At 36.9% G+C, this 27,173-nt stretch overlaps 1 protein-coding gene across 3 annotated transcripts in view; it reads right to left on the reverse strand.

Annotated features, from left to right (window-relative positions):
* Window positions 1-27,173, reverse strand: part of RNGTT (RNA guanylyltransferase and 5'-phosphatase) — a 193,478-nt gene that overhangs the window by 10,436 nt on the left and 155,869 nt on the right. For 2 of the 3 annotated variants that reach the window (XM_068937747.1, XM_068937749.1), the window contains exon 14: window positions 23,457-23,523. The exons of the other annotated variant lie outside the window; for it this stretch is intronic. In XM_068937747.1, the coding sequence (XP_068793848.1) occupies window positions 23,457-23,523 (67 nt within the window). The remainder of the gene's footprint in view (window positions 1-23,456; window positions 23,524-27,173) is intronic. 3 annotated transcript variants of the gene reach the window in all.

Consider the following 27,173-nt stretch of genomic DNA (forward strand, 5'->3'; position numbering starts at 1 on the left):
TCTCAAATCCTGACTTCTACACTACTTTCAAATGCTGTGACTGCCTCACAACACTCCTGTAAAGTATTAAAAAGACATCATTTGAAAACGTCTCAAACAATGTGGAATGTCCTAGACAACAGAGAGAATTAACCTTTCCACAGGTACTATGACTGTAGCAGCAAGGACATCATCTGAAGACCAGGCAGGAGCAATGACAACAGCAAGGGAACAAAAAGAACAATTACATAGGCATTTGAGGAAGTGAAGAACAGTCAAGACTTCTTGAAGGAATAGGATGGAGACAGAAAGGAAGAAGGGAGACAAAAAGGAAGAAACAACAATAACAAAATAAACAGCTTCTGAAAGTATAAAGATAAGCCAAACTCAAAACGAAACACTTTGAAGGCTCAAGATTTAAAGGGGATAAGCAAATGCCAAAGAACATCACTTCAAACCAAGGCCACGGAGAGGAAACAAGCTGTGAGAAACAGTGAGGGTTCCTATTTATTTTAAGAGTATAGCTAAAACGAAGCTTCCAGTGATTTAAGTGCATGTACATCCTTCCAGGAGGGGAATGCACAAGGACTGCACCAGGAAACTATTTCCATGTGTGACTGCAGAGGAGGACATGAAGAAATTTCCGTGATTTCACTGAGAACGTCCCAGAGAGCTAATGGTCAAGGTGTTATTATTTAGCCCTAAAAATCCAAAATGTAAACTAGGTCTGAAGAAGCTACATCTCTAGGTCTCAGTACTGAACACTCTTGATACAAAAAGACCCAAAGTGAAAAAAAACCCCAACCCTCTAACTTCTAAACGTTCTTTTAAAAAACGTTTTTCCTCTTTCAGATAAAGTACCTCATGTATGAGGGTAAAAGCAAAGCCTTCCAAGGAAGTAAAAATATAAGCGAGGGTTATTAAAAGCCTGTTCATGCAATTAATGTACACAGGACCTCAAATATTAACATGGCCAACTACAGAAGTTAATTGGTTAAGTGCGTCATATTTTCGTTCAAGCCAAAATAGATTTTATGATGTAATTTAACATCCATATCTTAATATGGCTTACAAGATTATTTAATCTTCTGGATAAAATGTTGGAAGTGTTGGAAATAAGATAAAAGCACTGGTAATCAACTCGATTGCTAAATTACACATATTGCTTGTGTGTGTTTTAAAGTAATATATTACCCAGTAAATAGTTATCAGCTTGGGTAAACATAATGCAGCTGATATGTTTATTCAATATTAAAGAAGGTTTCTAAGTGTAACTACAAAGTATCTTGTGTACATAAGAAATGGAAGTGCTCCAATTTTCAGATCTCATTCCTGGAAAGGAACATTAAGAGAGAGAGAAAGAGATGTTCTAAAATCACATGAACAGTTTGACTTCCAGTGTCTAGCACTCATGGTTCATGATTTGTTCTTTCCTGTTAACATATGAGAGTAAGAGATTCTCTGAAAACATCCTATATATAATATTTTCAAATATGGATACAATCTTCTGATTCATAGAAGAGGATGGGGCATTGGGTTTTTTTCTGACAAGAGATTGATGAGAACATCAGAAGTAAAAAGCCTTCCTCTTATCAGTGATATTACAAGGTTAATGACTCTCTGTGCCAGCTGGAAATAGATTTCTTATTGTATCCTGGAAGGTCTCCTGTACACGTGCCCTTACAGCACCATTTGAACTATCTGCAAGACCTCTATAAGAAACCAGTGTTCTTTCTGAACTTTGTTTGAGACTTTCAGTGGAACAGAGGTATCTGCAGTAAAGCAGACCTCCCTTGCAACTGTTTCACCAAAAATGGCTAGACCTTGATGTGGGAATATATACGTGTTTGCACAAACGTTTTGTTTCTTGATGACGTAAATTCTTCAAAATACGGACCTTTTTCTAATACTCAGCTCAGAGTTGGCACATCAAGAATAATGATGACACTAATAATCACAATGCTGAAACTTGAGGACATTTGTCAAAGTCTCAAGGAAAACAAGGCAGATGCAAGCAAAGCCACAAAATACCACAGAGAACTGCAAAATCGTTGAGCAGATTATGCAAAAACAAATAAATGACAAAAAAAAATCTCTTGAGTGAAGGACAAAGAATCCACTGGAGTTCTGAAGGAAGCTACCCCCCCCTCACAAGGAATGTAAGCAACTATATGAGAGGAGAAGACAGGGCTGGCTAAACGAGCAAGAATATGCAGTGAGAGTCGATAGAAAAGCTGTAATGATAACAGAGCAAGGATTCCAGGCAGAAACATTGCACCCACAGACTGAAATATTTTGAGGACTATATTTCTACTCATGAAAGCCAGTCTCTGCCCCAATTTCTGTTTTACTCACTCAATACTGCTTTTGCAAAAGGGAGCCAGTCCTAAACTGGGAGCACTTTATGTTAAGAAATCAAGATCCAGATAGAAGAGTCACCCACAAATAATAAACTTTGAAAACAACACTTAGCTTATTCATAAATTATGAATTTCATAACACTTATTATTCTCAATTCACAAATGGGGAAACAGAAAGAGATGGTTTGTGGTCACACAACAGGTAAAGCATTTACCCAACATCAAGTTGTCTAAACCCTGTCTTAATTACCCTTCGGGAACTTACTCTCATGCTGCCAAGAAATCCAGGGGCACAGGGCTATTGACATATCTTTAATAATTTATCAGCAAAAAAAACCCAAACAAATTTTCCAGAGGCAAAACAATGCTGTCACTGTTTCACAGACTTTGGCAACTCTACTTCTGTATCTCAAAACAGAAGAAAGAGAATCTAGAAGACTATGTCAGAACAGGACTAAGGAGAATTTATTCTGACATTTTTCTGCCGTTTGCATGTTGGACTTTACTTCTATAATAATGGTTCTTTTAACAAATGTTTGTGCTTATCATACATAGATTTTACAGTGTACTTTCTCATATGATTGTTTTCATGTTTTCTTCATAACCAAGTTCTTTTTACTGCAGTATTCTAAATTTATCTCATTTAATCTGTTCTTCTTACATTTTACAACAAGTTCCTTCACTTCCTGTCATACGACTTTGGATGGGTTTACACAGAGTATCTCCGTATGCTATTAGGAGCTTTTAATCAGCTTTTCTGCATCGTCAGAAGAAAAAAAAATATTTCCACTATTCACTTGGCCCCAGCTGTAAAAACTCTTATAAGTTGCATATCTCTAAGTACAATCATAAGATCAATTAGCTTGCATTAGTGTTTCTCAGGATTGGACCCTAAACCTACTTCTAGTCATTGCTTATCTAGGTTCTGAAATGTTCTTTGAAATGGCATTTTCTTATTCTTTCTAAAAAACATTAGCTGACACCAGAATAAACCAAAATAAATTTAAACTATGCTACACCAAGTAGCAAATAATTACAAGTGAGTCTTGTAAACCCACCTTTACTTCTAACAACATACAGCTTTCAAATGACAATCAATATGAATCATATTCTTTCACGCCATTTAGCTCCCAAAGAAGCTAGTTTTATATGCTTAAAGGTTTTTTCATAAATCAAAACTCACCACTGAGAACAATTATGTGAACACTACGAGGAAATTTGTTTGCTTTGCTAAATTGAGCTTCAAAAGCATCAATTGGACATACATTTGTGATTACAAGTAATGCCTATTCTTATATCCATTCAAAATGTTTACTTTATTACAGCTTATTATAAATGTACTGTCTAAAATGCAGCAGCATGACTGTTCAATTTCCAGGCCATAATTTTATGATAATCATATGTAATATATTCAAGTGTCTACTCCACTGCCTAACAAAGCCCAAACTGGTTTGCTAGCAGCTCTGCTTTCCTCACGGCTCAAATTTCTTTGCTTCAGAACATTACTGAATAGCAGCATTATAAAAGATTTAATCATAATTTTGCTTTATATTCCTACACTATGGTAGGCATAGAAAGAAACATATAACATTGGAAGCGGAATTTGGAATACCGACATTATCAAATATTGGTATCTAAGTGATATGTAAATTATTAAACATGCTATGCAAGCATTATTAGAAAGGTGGGGGTAGGGAGCAAGACTGTAAATTTATAAATGTGTTCAACATCTAGAAATGCTATTACTACTTGGAAATGTTGAGACGGACAATAGAGAACGTGCAAAAACTTGGGCTAAGCGCAAGACCTAAGAATGTGTGAAGACCAGAACTAAGTACACGTGCCTTTAATCTCCAATATTTAACATCCTTTTCAGTTTTTGCCTAGAACATATTTACAGAAAGTAGTAAATGTTTTTCCTTAACATATTTCAGACGTAATTTCTAGTAATTGATAAACCTGATACTAGACCATACAGAACATACAAACAGGTTTAAGGGGCTTGTTGGAAATAAAAATTCAGATTTTTATTCAGTCAACAGACTGAGTGAGTTTGTCATCAACCCAGTCTCCTAAGAACCAAAGGGTCAAGCTGGAGAGGATAGCTCTGTCTTGTCTGTTGTAGTTTTTACACAATACTCATAATATTTAGTATTTTAAAAGAGCATCAGATCTTGAAATTATACAAGGCTCTTAGATTAGAATAATATATTATTTTTTAATGTTAGTTTTCAGTTTTTGTACCTATGCATAAGAAAGAAATAACTTCATATTTTCAAATATAAAATGATAAAAAAAAGTCAAACTGCAGCAATTTTTAAAATCTTGCTATTTGGAAGGGCAAGGCTCACACCAATTGCCGAGAGCTTGGCGTTCGCAGCACTGCTGACTCAACCTTCATTTCCATAACTAGTTTCAGGTTACTACCAGGACCACTTCAATGAGAAAGCTGATAAATGCCTTAACAAAACACTGCAATATTATCAAACATAAAACCAAGAAGAGTCAAACAATAACAAAAAATAAAAATCTGTTCAGCAATCAAAAAAGCAAAGATGCAGGGGAAAAAAAGCAGTGAATGCCATGTTAGGGATACTGTGGAATTTTCATTGCATTTTTAATCAGTCTAAGCTTTCAATTAGAAGGAAAATAAGCTTTTAACTTTTTTCATTACTGATATTTCTGTCTCACCATACTCACATCAGTGGCTGCTGCCTTAATGTAGACTTTCAAAAATTAGATTTGATCAAAGTAACTGCTGTAATGAAAGTCCTCAACTGCCCTAACTCACTTCTCAAATGCCTTCACAGCTTTGAGCCAGCATGAACTGCCTCCCTTTCTTAAATAGTTTGCCTTAAACTTCAAAGCCTAACCGGCTTTGAAGCTAAAATCACGGAAAACTTTTCTCCTTCTTCTTTAAAAATCAATTAAAGACATTGAGTATAAGCTTACCCATAATCTAAAATCTAAGTGTGCTGGTCGTCTTAATCACCGGGGGACTATGGAAAGGAAGGGGCTAGATAGGGGGAGCAATGGTGGTTCACATACTGCAATTTGTTTTATGGTGTCTGCCAGCTGATGAGGTCAACCCTTTAAAAAGAAAGGTAAGGAAGGGATAATCTATCAATGGCACACATTTGATGGCAAATGAGGCAGTAGGGAGGTTCTTACCGCTCTACCTTTCACAGCATCTCCCTCTTTTCCATTCCTTGTTATTAATGAATCCGCAGATTTGGGACACCAGATTTCCCAGGACACCATGGCAATGTGTGTTGGAGTGGAGAGACAGGCAAACTGCAGTAATTATGAGGCAGAGGAATGCACAGTAATTGACACACAATATTTATGGACTTAGAAGAACTACAGCTGGCTTCAGAGGATTTTATGGATTTTGCCAGAGGTGATCCGAGAAACCTCTGAACTTCTTGGTCTGTTTGAGCAGCAGTCTACGTAGACAAATCAGTATGAATTTTATTTGAGTTTCTGCTTTGCCATCAACTAAATAGGACTACAACTTTGAACGATAAGCGCCGACAAAAGGAGAGATACTTCACGGTTTGATGAAGTATCATGGTTGGTCCTCCCAAATCCCTGAAGGACAGGAAATTTAGGAAAGCCTGAGCACAGTTTTCCTGGCTTTCCTGCTCTTACACTTTGCTATTGTATGGTAGATCAATAACAAAATAAACAAGGAACAAATTTTTAGTCTTCATTCTTGTTTCACACAATGACCTCAGACAGTTAGCCTGTGTGAGCTAAGGTATACAAATCAAAGAGAAGTCTCTTGGGTTTTCTAACCAGGTAACATTTGCCAAAACCTCTGGTGTGCAAAGAGTTCTGCATGGGCTGACCCTTAAATCCTCCCAAATTCAGTCCAATGTGAGCTCTCTGCTCAAGTGCTTAAATTTTGTTTGAGTGGTCCTCTTCCCACACCTGAGGCCCAAGACTGAAACAGGATTATTTCTTTAACACAGACAGCTTAAAGAACATGATTTGCTTCTCACATGAGGTAACAGCATGGCAAGTAACATCATAAACCTATTCTAGAGAGAGCTAGTGTCAGAAACAATTCTTTAATATTCCAGTCAGGAGAAATCAGTAGGAATAAATTAATTTTTAAAGGCAAGAATCAACAGCACTGGAAAGAGAAAAGGAAGAGAAATAGTAAACAGGTAATAGCATGGCACCTCTGTAACCTGTTGCCTGAGATTCTCAAAGTATGTTTTTAAACTTATAAAACAACTTCATTACTCTCCTTTAGATAAAGAGTATTACAGTATTACATACATCATTCTGCAACTGAAGAACCCAAGGTAAAAAGGAATGGATTTGTCATGCAGGAGTGCACACAGCGGGGAAACCCATGAATTGAAACTAAAAGCCTTGTTTTGTACTTTCCTGCTATAACTACTAGCACTAATTACTAATTACAGACTTTTTCCTTAATGTTCTGAATGAAATATTAACAAGCTAGTAATTAAGCTTTTATTTAGAGTCTGTTTGCTTTAGCGTTAACTTTAATGTTGTAAGTCCAAAACCTCTGATGCACTGGTCTATAAAAGTCCTTCTAAATTATTCAGAGATGTCCTTTGTTTTGCCTTCTGTTGTAGTTACGTTACTGTGAGACCTCTTTCTATGCATTAATGGCATCCAAGGTACAACTAGTGGAAGCTCCTACACAATGATGTAGAAAAATACAGTAAGTCGTATCTTGCGCTACTGTGTAAAAAACCAAAAACATTCTTGCCTCTGATTTTGCTTTTGCATATTCCTGTACATTGCTTGAAGGTATCTTCAGAGCTTTTGCTTATATAAAAGAAATGCTGCACCACATAGTTAAACTGCTGCTGCAGTGGTCAGCAATCAAGCTTGCCTAACCATGACCCAATAATGAAATGAAGTGGAAACAGGTTTGGATGTGTCTGTATTACTATTAGATTACAACTGGATAGGTTAACGTACGACACCAATTGGGTGTTTCATTTCTTGTGTGATGCAGCATGAAATAGCAGGCAATGGGAAGCTCCCCGCTTTGGGAGAGGACCCTGGTTGAAGTCAGACGCCTGTGGAAGATGCCCGAGTACCAGCAGACTTGGCTTGAGCAGCCATACCACATTTTGCTGTAGCCTCGTGTCCTCTGTCAGGGCCTCAAGGGAAGACACTGCAAAAGAAACCCCGCAGATGACTTTTGCAGTGCTTAACTGAGAAAACTGTCCACCAGCAGAATCGAGGCCTTTATTCTGACTGCTCTGCTTCACATAGGGGCTGAAGAATAGATAAAAATCTTGCATCAATGACTCTACAGAATCTAGCATGGCATCTCATGAGTCTACCAACTGAGAACATACTCAAATATTTTTTTACAACACATGAAGCTAAAAATCAATAATTCCTTTACTGAAACAAATTTTGTACTTCACCTAATCAAGAGAAAGTAACATATTTCTGAAAAGAAGTGACATTTTATTATAGTATTTGGCTGTAAAGTCACTGGCAGAAAATTTTTTATGTACCAATTAAATAGTAATTCAATGGGGTTAGTAACATAAAAAGCAGTATGGCATATCTAGAGTTTCCTCCCCAGTAAATGAAAGCTTCTATAGTGCTTGGCAATACAAACAGATTGACTACACAATGGTTCTAATGACACTGCCACATCTTTGATCTTCCCTTTTCTAACATTTTTATCAAATGAGAAAAGATATAACGTGCTATTTTCTCTATAATCAACCCTTTTTTCCTTTGGAGAGAAACAGAACTGGCATTTGGAAAACTTCAATTTGTTGAAATTTAACAACACCACTGAGCTCTATTGCTCTTCACCTTTATTCTCAGTTTACGCTAGAAAGATAAAAATGCAATAGTTTTACTGTTATCTAGCAAAAACTAAATAAGTCAACTTTTTTTTTGACATTACATAACACGAGACTGCATCACTATTAACTATTATTAACCTGAGTTGTAGTGTATTTTTCTCTTTCTCAGATGTGATATTCTACAATTACTGTAATAATTCTGGACTACTTCCAAGCAACGACATCTGTGAGCCTTCCAATGACACCCGTGAATATGAAAAAACCCCTTGTATTTAGATATTTCACTGTAATTCCTGTAACTAGAGGATTGAAATAAGAATGCAAAAAGAGAAGATCTAACCTGGTTTGCTGTCTGAATACAGTTTCATTTTTTCCTAGGGTAACTCCTTTCTGGGTATCAAAGACATTCTTCAAATTGTAGATGTGCTATTTATCATCTCCTTGTGTAGGAAATAAACATCTTTCTATTTTTATTAGTATGGAATTTCATCTTTTCGTAGACTGGTAAGCTTCTACTGGGCACAGTCTAGTTGGATTCTTTCTTCCTCCTTATTTCCTAACTTTCTGCAGGAGTCACTAATTTTCTCATCAGAGGTCCAACAGGGCCTGAGCTTGCAGGACACATCTGGTCTTATAAGTTATATTTGAGAACGTAAATGGTGGAAAGGACTGGATTTTAGGAAATCTATTAGCAGTAGCTAAAGTGACACTTAAACCACAGTGCTTGTCTGTGGGGAACGCTATACTGGAAATGCTCGCTTGTAGTTAAAACAGCTGTACCGTAAGAATTTGTTTTAGACCAGCCTTTAATCTCATGATTGAAAATGTCCAGAGAGGCAGGTGAGAAGGCGTATTTAAGAATTACTTTAGGTACTTAAATTCAGGACCTAGCTTCTCCCTATAATCCGCTGCAAGAGACTGGCACCTCTCGGGAAAGGATTCAAAGGACCATCAGAGGCAACTGTCAGGCTCTTTTCTTAGAGGTTCTCTGATCGCCCCTCTAGAGCTGACTATCCTCCACTGCCTACACAGGCAGCCTAGGGAGTATATGGTAGCTGAAATTAGGCAATGTGACTATCTGCCTTTATGAGTATTATAATTACACAGGATATTATCCACAACCCTTTTTCCTTTGTAAGCTGATATCCTGCATAATTATCTCATTTGATATTTCTTCTGCCTTGTGTGTTATTGTTTGTGGGCTTACACTTAATCATTTATCTAAATTTAATCTGCATTTGTCTTTTACTAGCCCTAAAATGGCACAGTACCCCTCAAGATGATAATTTTGCTGTCAACCGTTTTTCTCCAATCTTATCAGTATCCGACATTTAAAATATTTCTCATTCAGAAAGTTCACTATGTGTTTGATATATATTATAAAGAAAGGTCTCAGCAACAATTTCCTCATCAAAGAATTTCCCTGTTAGAACATCTCTCACCCTTTACAACTTCAATATCTTGATTTATTCATGGGTAATTTATTTTAAAGAGATTATCATTCTCATTTTGCAATGGTACTACAAGTTCAAGCTCATTTATCAGGTTCAACCTCATTTGTTCAATTTTGACTCAAAATAATTTAACTCTAAACAGCTTTTAAAAATTAGATCTGTCCTGAGTATTAACCGTTCAGAACGGTCCTCTCCCCTGCTCCCTTTCCCCTCCAACAAGCCTGATCTTGGCTTTTGTTCTGGAGCTACTTTAAAATAATAAATAACTAAGAAATGGTTAAAAAAAGACCTAAAGGATTTTGTCCAGACACTTTTTTATTGTCTTGTTGCATGAGAATAGATTTCTAATAGAGTCTCATTTTTATAATTTTTTTAGAAAATATTTTTGTACCCATTCTTTCTCCCCATTATCCATTCTACTGCCTTAATATCTTTTATTTCCTTTGCCTAAAGTACCAAACGCTTCCACTCTAATGCAGAAATAAAAGACAAAGAACTGACTTCAAAAATCAGAACAGAGATTAATCACAAATATGACAGGAAAACGAGAACTACTGAAGGAAACAACAGTAAAGACAGACAAATAGGACATGACTTTCTCAGAAAAGACAGTATCTGCAATGAGTTTTCTAAACTGCCTAAAACTCTGAGAAGCTTGAGTGCTTCTGCTATACTGTTTGAATATTGTGTTCTAGTCGAAAGAAAATGCAAATGCAATTGCATTGATGGAAACTAAGCATGATGATGTCTATATTAAAAGAAAAACTGTGTCTGCTGCAACTCAGTCAAGCACAGTAACTAGCCCCAGAGACAGCTGTTGTCAGCAAGGTATCTACAGTTACTCAGAACAAATTAGGGTACATACAGAGGTACATCCAAAGCAGCTTTGACAGTGCAGTGATAACAGGATTACAGCTGCAGAAACAAATTATCAAGTTCATAAGTTTAAAGATCTTTTTTCTTGGACAAATTATCCTTCTTTTGCAAGGTCATTTTTGTAAAACATAAGAAAGTAAAAAACAAACAAAAAACAAACAAATAAACAAAAACAACTGTGCCAGCTCAAAATCACAAGAGAGCCAGAATGCTCTTGAGCATGGAAGTCTGGGAAAGAACACTGAGACAAAGACGATGAGGACAATAAGAAACCAAATCTTGCTCTAAGACACGACAAATGCAGCAGTGTTTACAATGAACTGATCAGTTACTCTACTGTGACAAGTGTGATGATCAATGTAATGCAGATGAGAAACATCTGCAATGTCTATGCTCATTTATTGCTAAAACAAACCTCTCATTCCCAATATTTTTGTCAGTAATTTTTCACTTGGTAGTAAGCAGTAACTTTGTGGTTCTGTGATATAGGTTAGCCCATTTATTTCGCCATCTCTTCAATTCAGAAAATCAAACAATTTTCGGATTAATAATAAGATTTTTTTTTAATAATGAGATGTAATTTGCATGTCCCAATGTTTACATTTATCATAGTATGTTTCCATATCTCTTGGCACAGGAAAGCTACAAGCACAATCTGCATATCACTTTGAAAATTCAGTTTTCTGTATGACTGGTATTTCTCAGAATAGTATCCAGTATGGGGTCAATTGAGAATAGTGAAATATTTAGAAAATTACTCAGAAAGGTACGACAGCAGGGAATTCAAGAAGAACGAATGCTAAGACAAAAGGAGAGAATTGTAAAACGGGAAGTGTGATGGCACGTATATTGGCTCCTGCTGGTTTCAAATCTCATTATTTATAAAATGAAACAAAACAGGAAACTCCGAATCAACCATCCCTACTGTGATGCAGCATTGCTGGCTGCCTTTACCTCATAGGTATTATGGCAAGAGTATGGCTATCAAAATAGCTGAAGAATGAACAGATGAACGGCCCCTGGGATTAATTTGGGGGTGCTGCTGAAGAGTCACTGTAGGCGAGTGTCACTCCCGGGATAGGGGACACAGAGGAGAATGAGAAGAAGGGAAGGTTCACGTCAGATGGCGTGAACGCACTTTCCAAGCATATACGCAAGTTTTGTTTCCAGGAAACTCAGATGTCCTGGGTTGTGTTTTGCGACTTGCCGGTCTTCCCTTTCTAACAGCCATTATGCACAACACCTATGCACTATTCCACTCATTTACAAAATCTCCGTGGCATTATTAGACATAACAGTTACACAGCGGCAGCTCTTGTATCAACCTGTTACTCTTGAACTTTGCCACTAATACAGCCAATCTTGCCACTTTCAGCTTCTTTTCCTCTTTGTTATTATTCTTCTGAAATTAGCTATACAGCTTTGAACAATACATAAACCTCTTAAAATTTAGACATTACTGAGAACACCAGCTTCTCCCAGTTCTAGTTATGCTCACAAATTGTTACTTTAGCCAGATCCTTTTTCTCAACATATACCACACGCTCCATTTAAAAATCCATACTATCTCATTATGTGAAAACAGCTACAAAATGACTTCAAAGGAAGAAACACTTTGCTCTTCTAAATAAACTTTTTAGTGAGGAAAATATAGCATGTTTTATGAAAGAGGATTATACAGTCTCTGGAATGTAATGCAATTCTACCTCTTAATGGAAAAAAATATGTCTTTTTATATTTTTTATGTTAAGACAAAAGCACTCATTTACAAAGGTAGTCATTTAACATGGGGAGGGCAAAGAATGAAAGCACTGAAAGTCTTGTTGTATAATGCAGTAATGGTTGCAGCTATAGGAAATAATGAGGAAAAACTTACTAGTATACTGTTTATTAATATTATTGATAGAAATTGACTTCTGTTCAATCAATAATGGATGCTCAGAAACATCCAACTGTACAATCTTCTAGTAAACACAACAAATGATACAAGTTTCACACATCCTTAAGAACTAGCTACATTTCACAGTGATGATTCCTAATACTCTTGAATGTCATAGAATTCAGAAATTTTAGGTTAGACGGGACTTACAGGGATCACCTATTCCAACCTCCTGCTCTAGAGAGGGCTAACTTCAAGGTTCAGCCATGTTGCTCAGGGCCTTGCCTGCTTGAATTTTAAAAGTCTCCAAGGACAGAGATTTCACAGCCTATTGCACCAGTTCACAATCCAGGCAACCTTTTACTGTGCTTAACCACCCCTTACTGTGAATTTTTTTTCGTTACATCCAGTTGGAATTCCCCTTGTGCCACTTCTGTTCGCTGTGCCTTCTCCTTCACTGTGCACCTCTGAGAAGTGCCTGACAGTTTTTTCTGCAAACCTACCTTGAGGTGATGGAAGATTGCAATTAGCTCCTGCCATTGCCTTCTCTACTCCAGACTAAGCCATTCCTTTTTCTTTAACCTTTCCAAATATGTTATATGCTCTACCCATCCTAGTGACCTCCTGCAGGAATCACTCCAGTTTGGTGATTTCTCTTGCACCGACGAGTCCAGAACAGCATACAGTACTCCAGACGTGGTCTCATGAGTGCTTGACTAGAGGACAATAAAGATTTTCCTTGATCTACTGGCTATGCTCTAGCTCTAGGAGTAGAGCTAGCTAGCTCTAGCTCTAGCCAGGATGAGGCTGGCCTTCACTGCAAGGGCACACTGCTAGCTCATGTTCAACTTCCTGCCACCAGGACCTTCACGTCCTCTCTGCAGACCTACTCCCCAGCCAAGAAGCCTACAGCCTGTACTGATGCATGGGACAGTTCTGTCCCAGGTGCAGAACTCTGCATCTGCCTGTGTTAAACTTCAAGACGGTCCTCTATCAGCACTTACTTATCTTCCTGAGTTTGCTGAGAAATAAGGTGTTATCACGCTGATTGTCTATTGCTAAGATGTATTTGTATTCCAAAACCCAGGAAATGGGAGGCTTAAAGAATTGCAATATGTTCATTTTTACAATACTCATCAAAAAAAGCATTTGAAGATGTTTTTCTGAAATAGACAATAATAACTTGAAAAAAGTATTAAAATCTAAAGTAAATTAGCTATTATTTTAATATTTCCAGAAGGCTTAATCCACTCTATGCCTAGCAAGAACAAACTTGGATTGATTTTCAAAAAAACTACTAGGAGCTGAAATAGCAAAAGCTGCCCAACAAAAAAAGAAAGAGAGAAAAAAAGAAAACATAGTCCAAAACCAAGCACCAATTATTCTATCTCATTGGCAGCAACAACAGAAATCTGCAGAGGTAATCTTCCTAAATCTGTGGACTTCTATGGAACACCACATGCTTTGCTAAGAACAAAATTTTTAACTGAATTCATAGGCATAATCATGAGAAAAAGTAAAACTGAGGACTATCTGATCCATGAGAACACAGGGAATTCATAAATTACAGCCCATTAACATTTTGTTCTTATAGACAGCGATTGTGACAGTATATGAAATCACTGCTTCATTTTTTTGTAATGTTCATGTAGATTTGTTAGCTGCCACTCGTTTTCTGCTTACATGGACATTTTGAAGGCTAGATTTTTTTTTCTTTTGCAAGAAAGTCTATAGAGAGTGTGCCCACTGTGTGCTGGCATTTATGTAATATATACACACACAGAGCAAATGTATTACTGTTCATTTATATTATTATTATAGTGTATAGCATTCCCAAGCATGATTGAGGGCTTTCATATTCCAGGGACTATACAAACACACAGGCAATCAGGACCCCTCATTCCTTAGAGCTAACAATCGCTTTTGAGAAAACCTGCAACAAAGAATGCCAAGATGTAGAGAAGTGAAAGGAAGTCAAAGGATATAGAATAAAACCATTTTTAAATTTAATTCTTAAAGTAATGGTTCAAAAGTATCCTATTCTCAAAAAGGAATTAAATTTGTTATCTTTAACAACCATTTATCTTAGGAACCAGTAGCGGATGATTTCTTGCTAACACCTTATAACATTTTCTAACTTGCAGTTTGTTCAGTGAGTTCTCTGTAGCACCTTCCCTTTTACTCTTTACAGAAGAAAAGCTGTGCAAGTGGTGTAGTGTTTTATTTTCTGTTATTGCTGTCACTATTTCAGAATTATGTTTTTAAACAGGTTCAGATTATTGCTTAAGTCACAAAGTTAAAGAAATACACCTTGAACGTAGGAAGGATGATTTTGAGATATGTAATCACTCTTCTATTCTGTGAAGTTCACTTGAAGCCCTAGGCTGTCCTCTTCAAAACCCTCTTGCTACTGAGAATTAACTTTACTCTTTAAGTAAAACCTTCCTGCATTCCTGATGAATGCAAACACAGCCCTTCAACTAAAGCAAGGTAACTTGTTAGGCATTGTAGACCGTGCAAGTGCCTTGAAGATAAAAACTAAGATGTTGAATTTGACTCAGCCCTTCATGTGAAATCAATACAAAGGAGTGGAACGAGTAGGAAAGAAGGACAGGTTCAGGCACCTGAGGACATTTTCTCCATATTATATAACTCTCCCACAAAGAGCCTGTGGGAGACCATAAACATTAACCATAAACATTAGGAATGCTTAAATTCCCACTCAGTTCCAGTTTGGAAGTTTATTTTGAGAGACCACCTGGCAATTAGCCCCACTTCTCCGGTGTTGGTGCTAAAATTACTTCCATGTGTTGACTTCTACAAGACACACAAATACAGGTAGTTTCCAAGAAAGACAAACAGAAGAAGAAAAAGAAGCGAAATAATTCCTTCTAGCGTTTCTCAACAGCTAAATACTAGCAATTTCAATGACGCCCAGTGCAACTGCCAGGTCTACCAAGGGCAAAGAGGATGTGAGCAAATCTATTGCAACAGCCCACAAAACTCTCTCTAAAATATTAGAGCCACCACTTCTGTTTGGAAACCGTTAACAATAACAAATATATATTAATAACGTTGACAACTTTATCTCAAAGATATATTTTCAATTCCAGAAAAAGAGAGAATATAGCTTTATCACAGGCACTTTGGTTTGTGCTTTAATTCAGAGTTACTGTGACTGTGTTTAATGAAACAGAGACTCAGACTTAGATTATGAGGTCTATCTTCTTTTTTCACAGTCATCAAATCACATAATGATCACATTCCTTCTCAAAACTAGAAAGGTGTTTGCCCCCAGAGGAAGTCGAATCCAGATCTGTTGTTCTCAAAAGTCAAAATTATTATTCAGTTTTCAGAATAAAACGACTTATGTCAAACATAATCCATTTTTCTTCCTCTACTACTTTTCAATAGTCTAAATTGATTTTCTCCCATGCTTCTTCCAATTGCCCATGTTAACTCTGCTAATATTTCTGCAGATAGAAATCATAACTCTTCTCAGATACTGTCTTGCTAAGCTAAATAAGCCAAGTTAACGATATTCCTTTATTTGACAGGCCTCTGTTCAACCCACTGGTGTCTCTGTCCTCTTTCAGTTTGAAATCACTTGTCTTTTACGTGGGCAACCAGAACAGCACAGCTGCAGATGAACCTCTGCTTCCTTTTTCTCAAGAAGGGCTCCCTCCACAGATTCTAGCACTATATTTGCCTTTTTCATGGCTGCCCCAGTTCCATTTCTCTTACCCCCCTAAGCTAAGATCTTTTTTTGAGTCACATCACTGTCAAATAAGGAAGCCTCAGAAGTTGGCAGACTTGCTTGTGGTCTCGGGGTCTCCATAATTTTACACTTTGACCTATTACTACATTTCATCCTACCTCTGCTAGCTAAACTGAAGGTTCAGCCATTCCTCACTGTGCCAGTTCTCCTTTGTACTGGCGCTGCTCTCAAACATTCATTATCAGTACAAAAAACCTTAACCATACCTAGCTCATTAATAAAATTAAAATCAGCCTGTTCTCAGCGTTATATCCTCGGGTAGCTCCACGAGCAATACAATCCCAGCCTGACAGCATCCCACTCAGTAGAACTCACTAACAACTGAACGTGATTTTTCAAGTGTACTGGCAGCTTATTTTCTGGATAACTAAATCAAGAGTGAACTGCAAAGTCATGCCAAGGTAACCAGTTATTTTCTCCAATCTAAAAGCATGATATCCTTATGTTTTATTCTACGGCATTTCGTATCACATAGAATACACTAACTGTGCAAAATAATAGGAAGGGGAGACAGGCAGCAGAAATAACACTCAGATTATGATAAACTGGAAATCCTTTCCTGCTGTGGTAGTGAAGGTTAAGAACTCTGTCAATATTTACAAAAATTCGATAAGCAGAGTGTCTTATAATTACAGTGCCAACATACTGTTAGCTGCTGCCAATAGGCATAGGGGTAAAACTTTTACAGATACTTTGCTAAAAGACTACACAGACCAGGTTGCTGTCGTGGAGCTTTGTCAGGGTAGCAATTATGTGGGTGGGGAAAGCTGGACCAATTCTCTTAGCAAACTTTGAACAGTCTGGAGATCTGTGCTCAAACAAGGTTCTACGTATCTGTGCTTAAGGGTTAGACTAGCCAGCAGTAGCCTCCCCAGCTTTGGGATCACTAGCTGACAGTAGAAGTCATTGGCACACCATGGAAGAAAAACATGCCAGGTTCAGTCAAGAAGTCAGCAGCTGACTCTGGCTTAAGAAACGAGCTCTTGAAAACAGCAGGTTCACCAGTTCATGACACTGTAGTCTTCTTTTTGGAGAAGACTGTTGTGCAAATTGTGGACAATCACTCTGGCAATCACCTGCAGATACATATATCACCTATTTGATATTGCTGAAGGAGTCATGAATGAGCTCTACCTTGGTCCTCCAGACAGAAGCCTTAGTTCATTCCCTATGTCTGGACAAGGATGAAGCAGCTGTATTGAAGATATTTCAGCTTTTGGGAGCATTACAGTAAAATCACTGAGGTGCTGCTAAGTTGCTCGTGGACCTTAGAGAGTAAGGGTGGATCAGTTCACATCTGGAAGATCTACTGGTTTTGATGTGACCAGAGAAATTATTTTGGGGCAATTACCCATTGCAAGGCCTGTCTTTGCTAGAACTCTGCTATGTTTTAACATGTTTTTAGTTAAATGTGTATTTACTGAAGGAAAATGAGGCAGTTGGGCAAATAACAGCTTAGAACAAAACTGTAATCCCAGAGCGTAGGTTTTATCTACCAAAATCAGCAATACTGTTCTCAAGTTTGATAAAATTGCAGATAACAGCTACTGAGCTGCAGGTTAGAGCACAGAGCTTTATGCTCTGCTAGTCCTTGGCATAACAACTGCCGTAACTACGGCAGCATTTTCCCCAGAAGCAAATTTAAAACTTTCAGAATCTTTCCACTGGGCTCATAGCATAAAAGCAAAACATTAAGTACATATCACTACTTCCAAAATACTCTTTTCACCGTAACTGTCCTCCTATTCTATTAAATCGAACAGTTCTATTGTGAACAAAGTAGTATTTATTATATAACTTTTAAATAACTACTCTTAAAATAAATCTAAAATAAAATAGCAGTAATTAATCTTTATTTAAATGGTAATTTAATGTGTTAAGAGCCCAAAATGAAACTAGTTATTAACTCGATAGTAAAGACTGCCAGAAGATTCATTACTGATTAATAATGGAGAACCCAGTGTACTGAATAGCTTCCTTTAATCCCAGAAACAACTAGAAACTGAACTGCAAAAACTTTCAATCATAATAAATTGGTGAAGCAATATAATTTTCTTTATAGAATTTATAATTACCAGATACAGCTTACCTAAGTTTTCATTTTAATCTACATTGATCAAGTCTCTCTTTTAAAAACATCTGGACATGCATATTATGAAAACCTCTTGTGCTATAAACAGTTTAAAAATCCTACCACATACCCTTTCATCAGGTGATTATTGTGCATGCTAGAACTACTTACTTAATCACTTCTAACGAACACAAAATGTATATGATAAAATTGTTGCTTTAGTAACTTTACTGTTAGTAAAGATTACTAACAACATTTAATGTAAATAGATTTAAGAAAGTTTGCCAGTTAATCACAAGGGATGTCAATATTTTATTTTGCTGATCGAGATACTGATCTTCAGAAAACGTCTCAATTTCACCTAGTTTGTAAGACAAAGAGATTTAAATATGACCACACTTAAGATGCAAAGAAAGCTGTAAATCACTGAATTGCTCCTAAGTAGTTTGCATGGACATGTAAGTATGCAACAACAGCCATTAATAAATGTTTATATATAAATACCTAAAGGGGAAGAGATACAAAAAGCAAACATATTTACAGTGAAACTGTTCTACAAATCCTTTAAACAGATGCTGGAGTTAAACAAAAAAATAGAATAATTTTATTTAGAAATAGAATAAAATAATAAGGGGAACTACCCTATACTAAATCAATTCCTTCGACATAACCTTAAAGAACAGCTCTCTGAAAACGCAAATGGGAATTCACTGCAATTGTGAATTTGACTTTCAAATCATTAATTCATTTAATGCTCTCATCACCTCACTGGTATAGACATCACTTTTATTAGGTCACTGAACTTACTGAAACTCACTGAATAAAAACTCCAAAACAAAAGAAATAATAAACATTTTACAACTAGTTAAGGGCTCCGTATCAATAACTCCGTTCAAAACAGTAATGGACAAAATCCTATAACATCTATGAACAGTCACAGAAAGTTACATCACTGGAAAGAAAAATTCCAGGTAGATTCTTCTTGTTCTAGCCAGGAAAGCACTCTTTTTCCATTTCTGCTAATTTACCTGCTATCAGATCCAGGATTCAAAAACTTCAGGAACGAATACTTCACATTCCTTTTCTATAATGAAGTACAGAGATCAAACATCTAATGCTATCACCGATATCACTTAAAGTAAGCCAGGAGGAAGGCGATAAGGTAATTTCAGTTAATATAACCACTTCATCTATGTCTCAGAAACATTATAAATATTAATTTATATAAATATTAATGAATTATTGCATATGAGAAAAAAGACAGAGAATAATGGTCTTAGAAAAGACGTTAGTATTTCAAAAATCTTCTCCCAGACTTCTACAAACTTCATCAAAGACACTGTGCAATTATCTTCTTGTATAGTTCTGGAAAATCAAATTTGTTTGCCTTTGGGCAGGGGTACTTTAATAAGGAGCCTCTCTCTCTCTCTTTCTCTGCAGTTACATATATGTACATAAACTAAAATAGGAATTTATGAGTACTAACATGGCAGTTTATGTCTAGTATGAATATTGCAAAGAGCTGGTAACATTCCTATTTGTCCTACTGAAAGTACACTAAAACGCATTTGAAGTACTGGTATATAATAATGGTTCACTTTGAACAATAAATCTACATTCACAGAGGAGCGGTAGTGGTTTTGTACACTCCTTAATGCACAATTTTGGCACGAAATGCCTAACCTTAACAGAATACCTCAATACTCAGGATGTTTGCAAATGAACATGAGGGGGTAATTTATATTACAAGAGACACCAACATATCACACAGTGAGCAAAAGCTAAGCTAAACTAAAAGGTTACAGAGAATCAGTTTTAAGTATATTCCAGGACAAAGTTTGGCTCACAGGTCTTTTAACTGATAGAATTATTAGCAACCACATCTTAAAGATCCGAAAAACTACTGAAGTAAGAATTAAAGAAACTTGTGTCAACAGTTCCTAAGGAGCACTGCATATCTCCAAAATACGTAAATTTATTCTAGCAGCACCAACTCTTATGGTGGCACCAACCCTATTTTTTGCTGAAGATATCAAAAAAGTTGGAAGACCATCGCTATGTACCAACTCCTCCTGTCAAGCAGCTGAAGTCTCTGGAATCTCCAAACAGCCGAGGAGGAGCCTCAATAAAAAAGGTTTATCTCTTTGGTAATTGTATGCCACTTCCCAGTTGTAACTAATAATACAAGCCATAAAAAAAATGTTTCTGAGACAAATTAGCTTACCATTTCAGGATTACCTTTAGCATCAAAAACTAAGCTAAGCAACAGTGTGCAAATTTACACCTTACTGATGAGGAACTATCCTTCTGTAGTTCCAAAAATAAATGCTAGGCTTTAGATAGTAAAGTCATGTTGAATTAGCCCCATCAAAAATGTTTATGTAATCTACACAAAATTCAGTGGATAAATAAGGCTTTGTTTTCTCTAGGTAGTAAGTGAAAGCTATTTTGTATATCCAAAGTGTCTTTTCTGTGGTAAATACAACATTTAGCATGAAAATGCAGTGGTACTAGAAGTCAAATATTAATCTACTTAAATTAAATGCATTCCAAACATTTATCAAGCATCATACCATAAATAAGGTACGAGTGGGAAACAAAGCAGAAAACATTGCTGTGCCCATATATTGAATACTGTGTGCATTTCCCTACCTTAAAAAAGGCAACAGCAGAAATACAGAAAGGTACAAAGAATAACAATGGTGTTGTTCAGAGGTACTGAACAGCTTGGATACAGGGAGCATTAAATAGATTAAATTTTTTCAGCTTAGAAGGTGTAACACTGGGGTAATGCGAAAGGATAAAATCAAGAGCAGAGGACGACTGCCCACCATTTCTCATAACATAAGGCCTAAGTTGAACCAATAGGTTTAAAAGAAATAAAACAATACTTTGTATACACTGCATAACTCACAGTGATAGTATGGCTTTGTATATAGAAAATATAGTGGAAAATGCTTAGACAAATTGAAGGAGGAAGGTCCAACTAAGTCTATTAAGTACAACCGTGCAGACACAACTTCCAGCTGCGAAGTCCCTATACTGCAACTTGGTGGAAAGAGGACGGGCGGCATACTTTGCATTTATCCTGTTCTTATACTCCTTCTCTAATCCTAACACCGCTACAGGACGCGATACTCAATCCTGCAGTTTGACCCTGCGCGCCAACAGCTCCATAGCCAGTCTGCGAGCAGAAAGGCTTCTGCTTGGCTGCAAGTGACGGGCAGAGCACCACGGTTGATTATAAATACCTGAAAAAGAGTGCAGCATAAGCCTGTTAGCTTTCCAGTCCACTCAGTGAATTTATAAGCTCTTCAGAATTGTGGGGAACCCCCCCCCCCCACTTTGCTTCTTAGGATTAGAAGAGGATGAGATAGCTGGTGGGGCCCAATTTAGAAAGGGAGAGCAGTAGGAGAAGTCCGGCTATATCATGCCAGTCCTTTTTCTGTGGGAAGGATGAGATTTTTCCTTTGCTGCCTGAGAGGCCTGGGTAGCACGGGCTCTGTCTCCTCTGCTCTGCCTAGAAATTACGCATGTACAATACCTGAAAGATTCCTGCTGTCAAAACTTGGATGACACCTACAATTAGTCATTCAACACAGGTTTTAGTTCGCCGGTCAATCAGAATGCAATTTGGGGGAAACAACTCCCTGGAAGATGGCTGTGAGTGGGACCAGCTCCTAACGCTCAGCAAAAAAAGAAATAATCACTCAGCCCAGGCACTCCACTCCTTAGGTGTTCACGGATAACGGCATCTTAGCAAACGGTACTGGGACGACAGTAAAGGGATGGAGACTGATGGCAGCCCTCGATGGAGATTACGAAAATGACATACATTTCAAAGGAGGTATAATCTTCACTAGGTAAGTTATTGCCAAATCATCCAGAAGCATGGTCTGCAGAGCTGCAGTTTATTAAAGCAGATTCCTGATATCTTTTATCCTGGAGGTGATAAGGCAATTACAAGTTGTCTTGCTGACCAAGTGAGTTAGAAGTCCCCTGGAAACTTTTTGTATTCTTTATATATTTATATACAAACATCATTCTGAAGGGTTATAACTAAAGTTATACAAGTTTACTTGTGATGAAACTTCTTACAGCACAAGATTTTATGCAGGAAACATTTAAATTGCTTATTAACCAAACCAAACAATATACATGTAGGACCTGGGTGGGGGAGTCGGGAGAGGAAGCAGGAGGGAAGGAACAGGGGAGATGAAAAGCCTGCGTCTCTTTTTTAAAGCAATCTTAATAAAGTGCTCAGGTTTTAAGTTAGAAAAAGCAAGTATTTGCCAGGTACAGTTGGGAATGCTGTTCTTTAGTAACGTAACTAGGGATGGAAAAGGAACACATCTGAGTTTTAGAAATTAAGTTTCATTTTGATGTAAAACTAAAACAAGGCCTTTAAAATTCAGAGAGGCGCAAGCGTGTGCACACAGTGCAGGGAACAACGCCGCCAGCAGTGCAGAATACGCTTCAGTGATTACAGGTATCAACTGGGACAGGCACACATTTCTGCATTCCAAAATAAATACCACATTTCCACATCCCAGCATCATGACTGACATACTAATGGCGCTCTCTCTTTGCCCTAAGAAAAATCCCAATGAAACTCCTGAAAATCAGTCCATATATTATTGTAAAACAAGTTTTGTTTGCAAGGGATATGACAATAACTAATTAGCAACTGGCAATTAGAAATGTAAAAGTATTACAGTTCATCTTCCAAAAAAAAAAAAAAAAAGGAAACAATAAGTCACAAAAGACGATTTTTTTCAGCAACTGCATAAGTCTTTCATAATAAATCTAATAATACTGGGAATACAAGCTGGCTGTGCTTTTACTGTAATGTCTTCCCTGTCAAGGATCTCTTGAAAAATTACAGAGTTCCAAAAGTGGCTTTGTTTTGAAATGTCACTGACAAAGTAATCTAAAAGGAAAAAAAGAAAAGAAAAGAAAAGAAAAAAACAATAGAGAACATTTTGCTTCTGGTAATTAAATCAAATTCAAAATTAATCAAAAGATGACGATAGGAAACACTACACCTACGCTTTGACAAGCTAAGTACATAGATGTAACTAGAAACACACCCACAATATGGTAAACACCACAAAAACGACAATATTGCCCACTATTTTTCCTGAAGTTGTATTGATACGCTTGAAGCTCTTCTAAACCACGACTTAAAACAAACAAGTGAAACCAATTAAGTAGCCCCTCCCCCCTCAGCTTGTTAATCGTACCTTAATTTGTGCAAAAGGTCTGTCAAAGTTTCCAACATAAAGAAGACCAACATTCTGCGTGAGTAGCCTAGAAAAACGAAAAGAATCTTTTAAGATATCACTTTACATCCACATAAGCTTTCCGCATCTCCAAAAGCTGCTGCTGAACTCCAGCAGGGTAACCAGCCTCATTACGATACAGCAAGAACTACCTGGGCAAATGCAATCACAGCGTTCTACTCTTGCTAGTGCAAAAGGAAAGATACGCATTAAAGACGGATGGGCCCTAGTAATTTGCGTTTATTGTGCAAGAAACTCTCCAACAAAATAACTTCACAGGCTCTTTTGTGATGGATGTCATTCAACGACATGCAAGAACAGCAGGGTGCATGCCTATTCCATTTATCAGATGCCATAAGAGACAGGGGAGCAGCAAGAGAAAAAGACAAGCGTAAACACATTCAGAGCAGCAAGCTTAAGAGTTAAAACAGATTAGGATAAATAGATGTATGTAGAGTAACATGAAAGTAACAGCACTGCAAGAAGAGAAATAATAGAGAATTTCTGCGATATTTTCTAATGGCTTCCGAAACAAAGGGAGCACTAGACACAGTTTGTGCTGGTTATTCTCTTAGTCAGTACGGACACTAGCAAGATTCAGAAAGACAGGAGGCAAGAGGATTCAAAGGAGTGTTGGTACTTCTGAATAAAAGTTAGTTTGATTTCTGCAAATAGTGTGCAAAAAGTCACTTCTACTACAACACAAACCCCAAACACCAGAGGAGCATTAGGGTGCCATTCCTAAGAAAACAAAGACAAAAACACTGCAGACAAGTGACCAGCTATCAGTGCATAAGAATACTGTGCTGTCAAACGGCAGCATCACTGTGCTGCTATTGCTAAGCAAAGGTACAGCTGCCATCTCCTCTAGCTTAGAAGTTCCTAAGTGCTGGAGTGCAGGAACCCCATAAGGAGAACAGACTGGTGACAGACAACTGAAAGAGCGTGTGCTGTGATTAAAAGGGACATTCAAAACCCATCATAAGCTTCAGTAGCTCCATATTTGCACGAAGTTATCAAACACTGTATTTTCCTTTCATTCCATATCCCATTTGCCCTAATAATAAGGCACTACATATAGACTACATTTCCCTCCAGCTAGAAATATCCAGAAAAAAGTAGGAACGCAGAAATCATTCTGCTCAAGTCTAACAGTTTAATTACGGTATCTCTTTTTAATAACATGTTTATATTTTTATGTATATATATAATAAATATGTATTTTTAATTCAGAGAGCTGCAAGTTTTTTTTTATATATAAACTTGTCATTTTAAAATTAATTTCTCACCATCTCTAGACTTTTTTTTTTTTTTAACAAAACAAAACACAAACTTAGATGAAAATAAATCATTGTTTTGGCATTCATTCCACACAATGAACACATGCTACTATGATTTTGAGTCTTCTCAGTTCTCATAACATATACACATAACCTTAAATTGTTCTGTAACAATGTCTATTGGTGCAACTCAGCAAAATGCCAAAGTCGAAGCAGTCAAGTATATAAAACAGTAAGTGGTGGTGTCAAACTGTGTATCATCTTCAAAATCCTTTTGTAATTAGATACTGTATACAAAAATATCATTGGGATTGACAGAAATACCCAAAGGAAGGAAAGATTAGTAAAGATTGGAGAAAGTCAGTCACAGCATGGGCAGGCAAGTGGCTCGCTTCCATATATTTTGCCCATTAATGTGCCGGACTCAGTCTGGACGACTTTCATTGTTTCACGATGGTTCTGCAGCATTGACATATGGAACTCAGGATAAGCTTGTCAAACTCGTTTTCAGTCACGATAAATCAAATTCATTCAGAATGCAGGTCTCTGGAGATGAAAAAGCCAGCATATTGATCAAACCTTTTTCTAGAAGCATAAAGCAAATTCAGAAAATATTTAAGTGTTTTCTAAATGAAAAGAAATGTATGTGAAACAATTAGTGAGAACTAGTTGAAAGAGAACCTGTAAAAAGGATTCAAGGTATGTCAGTATACGTGAGAGAGGATTATCTTAAAGCAACAAAGTGTTTTTAAAAAGAACAGCAAATAATTTTTGTAAGGCAGACAAAGGAAAAAAAAAAATCTACCAGCTGCATTTCTATTAAGGGACGTAAAGAAAAAAAGATATACAGTGCGATTACTCTCTTGCGGTCATGTCGTTTTCTTTGCAGAATAGAAACGCAAGGTCATTATAAATTTGAGTCTTCAGGATGGCTTCATTTAGAAGTAATGAACACCCAGAGAACCTCAGGACTGATCTCTCCAAGAGACCTCACAGCTGTCTTTGTTACTTAACTTACTATTACTGGTGTACATCCAAAATTTGTAAACATACTGTAAGGACTGCTTCCTTAAATAGATTGATATGGACACAGAATTACAAGCTTACTACTATTTATTCATATTTCACTACCCCAGCTGAAAAATATTTCCTTTTTTTTTTTTCCCCCTTCTGCATTCACAAGTAAATTCACAATTCAATGCAGATTTTAGCAAAATGTTTAGGGAATGGAAAGTTGCTTGCAATTCTCCTCTGCATTCTTCTTAAAGAAAAGATGGCATTGTTTGTTTCCTCGTTTTTCAAGACTCCTATTGAGTTCTGAAGTTCAAAATTTACTAACGTGCAAAGCTGGTCAGTTTTCCATATAAGCACTTAATGGTCTTGAAATGAGCATCTCCATATGATCATAATTTACTCTCTAGAAATACTGGTTTCTCCCTTGAATAGTCCGAGCAACTAAAAAAATCCACATCTCACAACCAGTATAAACTCACTCACGTCACGGTCTTTCTTATCAGCACAACTCACACTTCTCAGGGATTGGGCTCACATTGAAGAGCCTGGAGAGGTGAGAAGAGTGCAGTAAGAGACACTGTTGTGGCTCTAGATATGCCAATCTACAGCAAGAACGTTACCTCCCCCTCAGTAACCACCAGTCGCAGTATCAAAAAAGCCTATGGACATCAAGAGGAGAGGGAAGAGACAGAGCAGGATGTAAGCAGAGGGAAGAGACAGAGCAGGATGTGTCAATCCCCAATCTACCCATAGCAGCTGGGCTCAATTGATCTCTAAACTGCTCAATTGATCATGAAGATGTGCTCCTCACCCATGAGAAAGTCTGAATTATATTTATTCTTTCTTTTTGTTCTTCTTTATGGCAAAATAAGGCTGCATCTTTAAGTACCTAAAATTAACTTTATTCCATATAGTTCAACATGTCTAAATTGATATGATATTCTCTCCTAATGCTCTCAACTAATTACCCTTTTAGAATAACAAGATAAACATTTGCCTTTGAAGACTTTTCAGCTGTATGCAGTTATGGTTATAAACACTTAAATGTTTCCCTTTGCCAATGCCCTCTTTTAAAATTACAGTCCCCTATTTCTTTTCTAATTCCACATTTGCATAGTTCTATGCTCAAAACATACCATTAACAGTACTCAGCACCTAACCATGCTATCAGCCGGACATCACCACGCCATTCTCGTCTGTATTTCGTTGAAGTCAGTATCAGCTTATGAAATAGTGGCAGTAGTATCTCAGTGCAATTATAATATTTGAATTCACAATCAAATAATTACTCCTTAAAATTACAAAACGCAATCATCAAAAAAGTATATTGGTGGGTCAATGCATATATTTAGTTTTACTTGAAAATCTGCAACAGTATATACAA

The sequence above is a fragment of the Struthio camelus genome, chromosome 3 (genome assembly GCF_040807025.1).
Source record: "Struthio camelus isolate bStrCam1 chromosome 3, bStrCam1.hap1, whole genome shotgun sequence".
Lineage (NCBI taxonomy): Eukaryota > Metazoa > Chordata > Aves > Struthioniformes > Struthionidae > Struthio > Struthio camelus.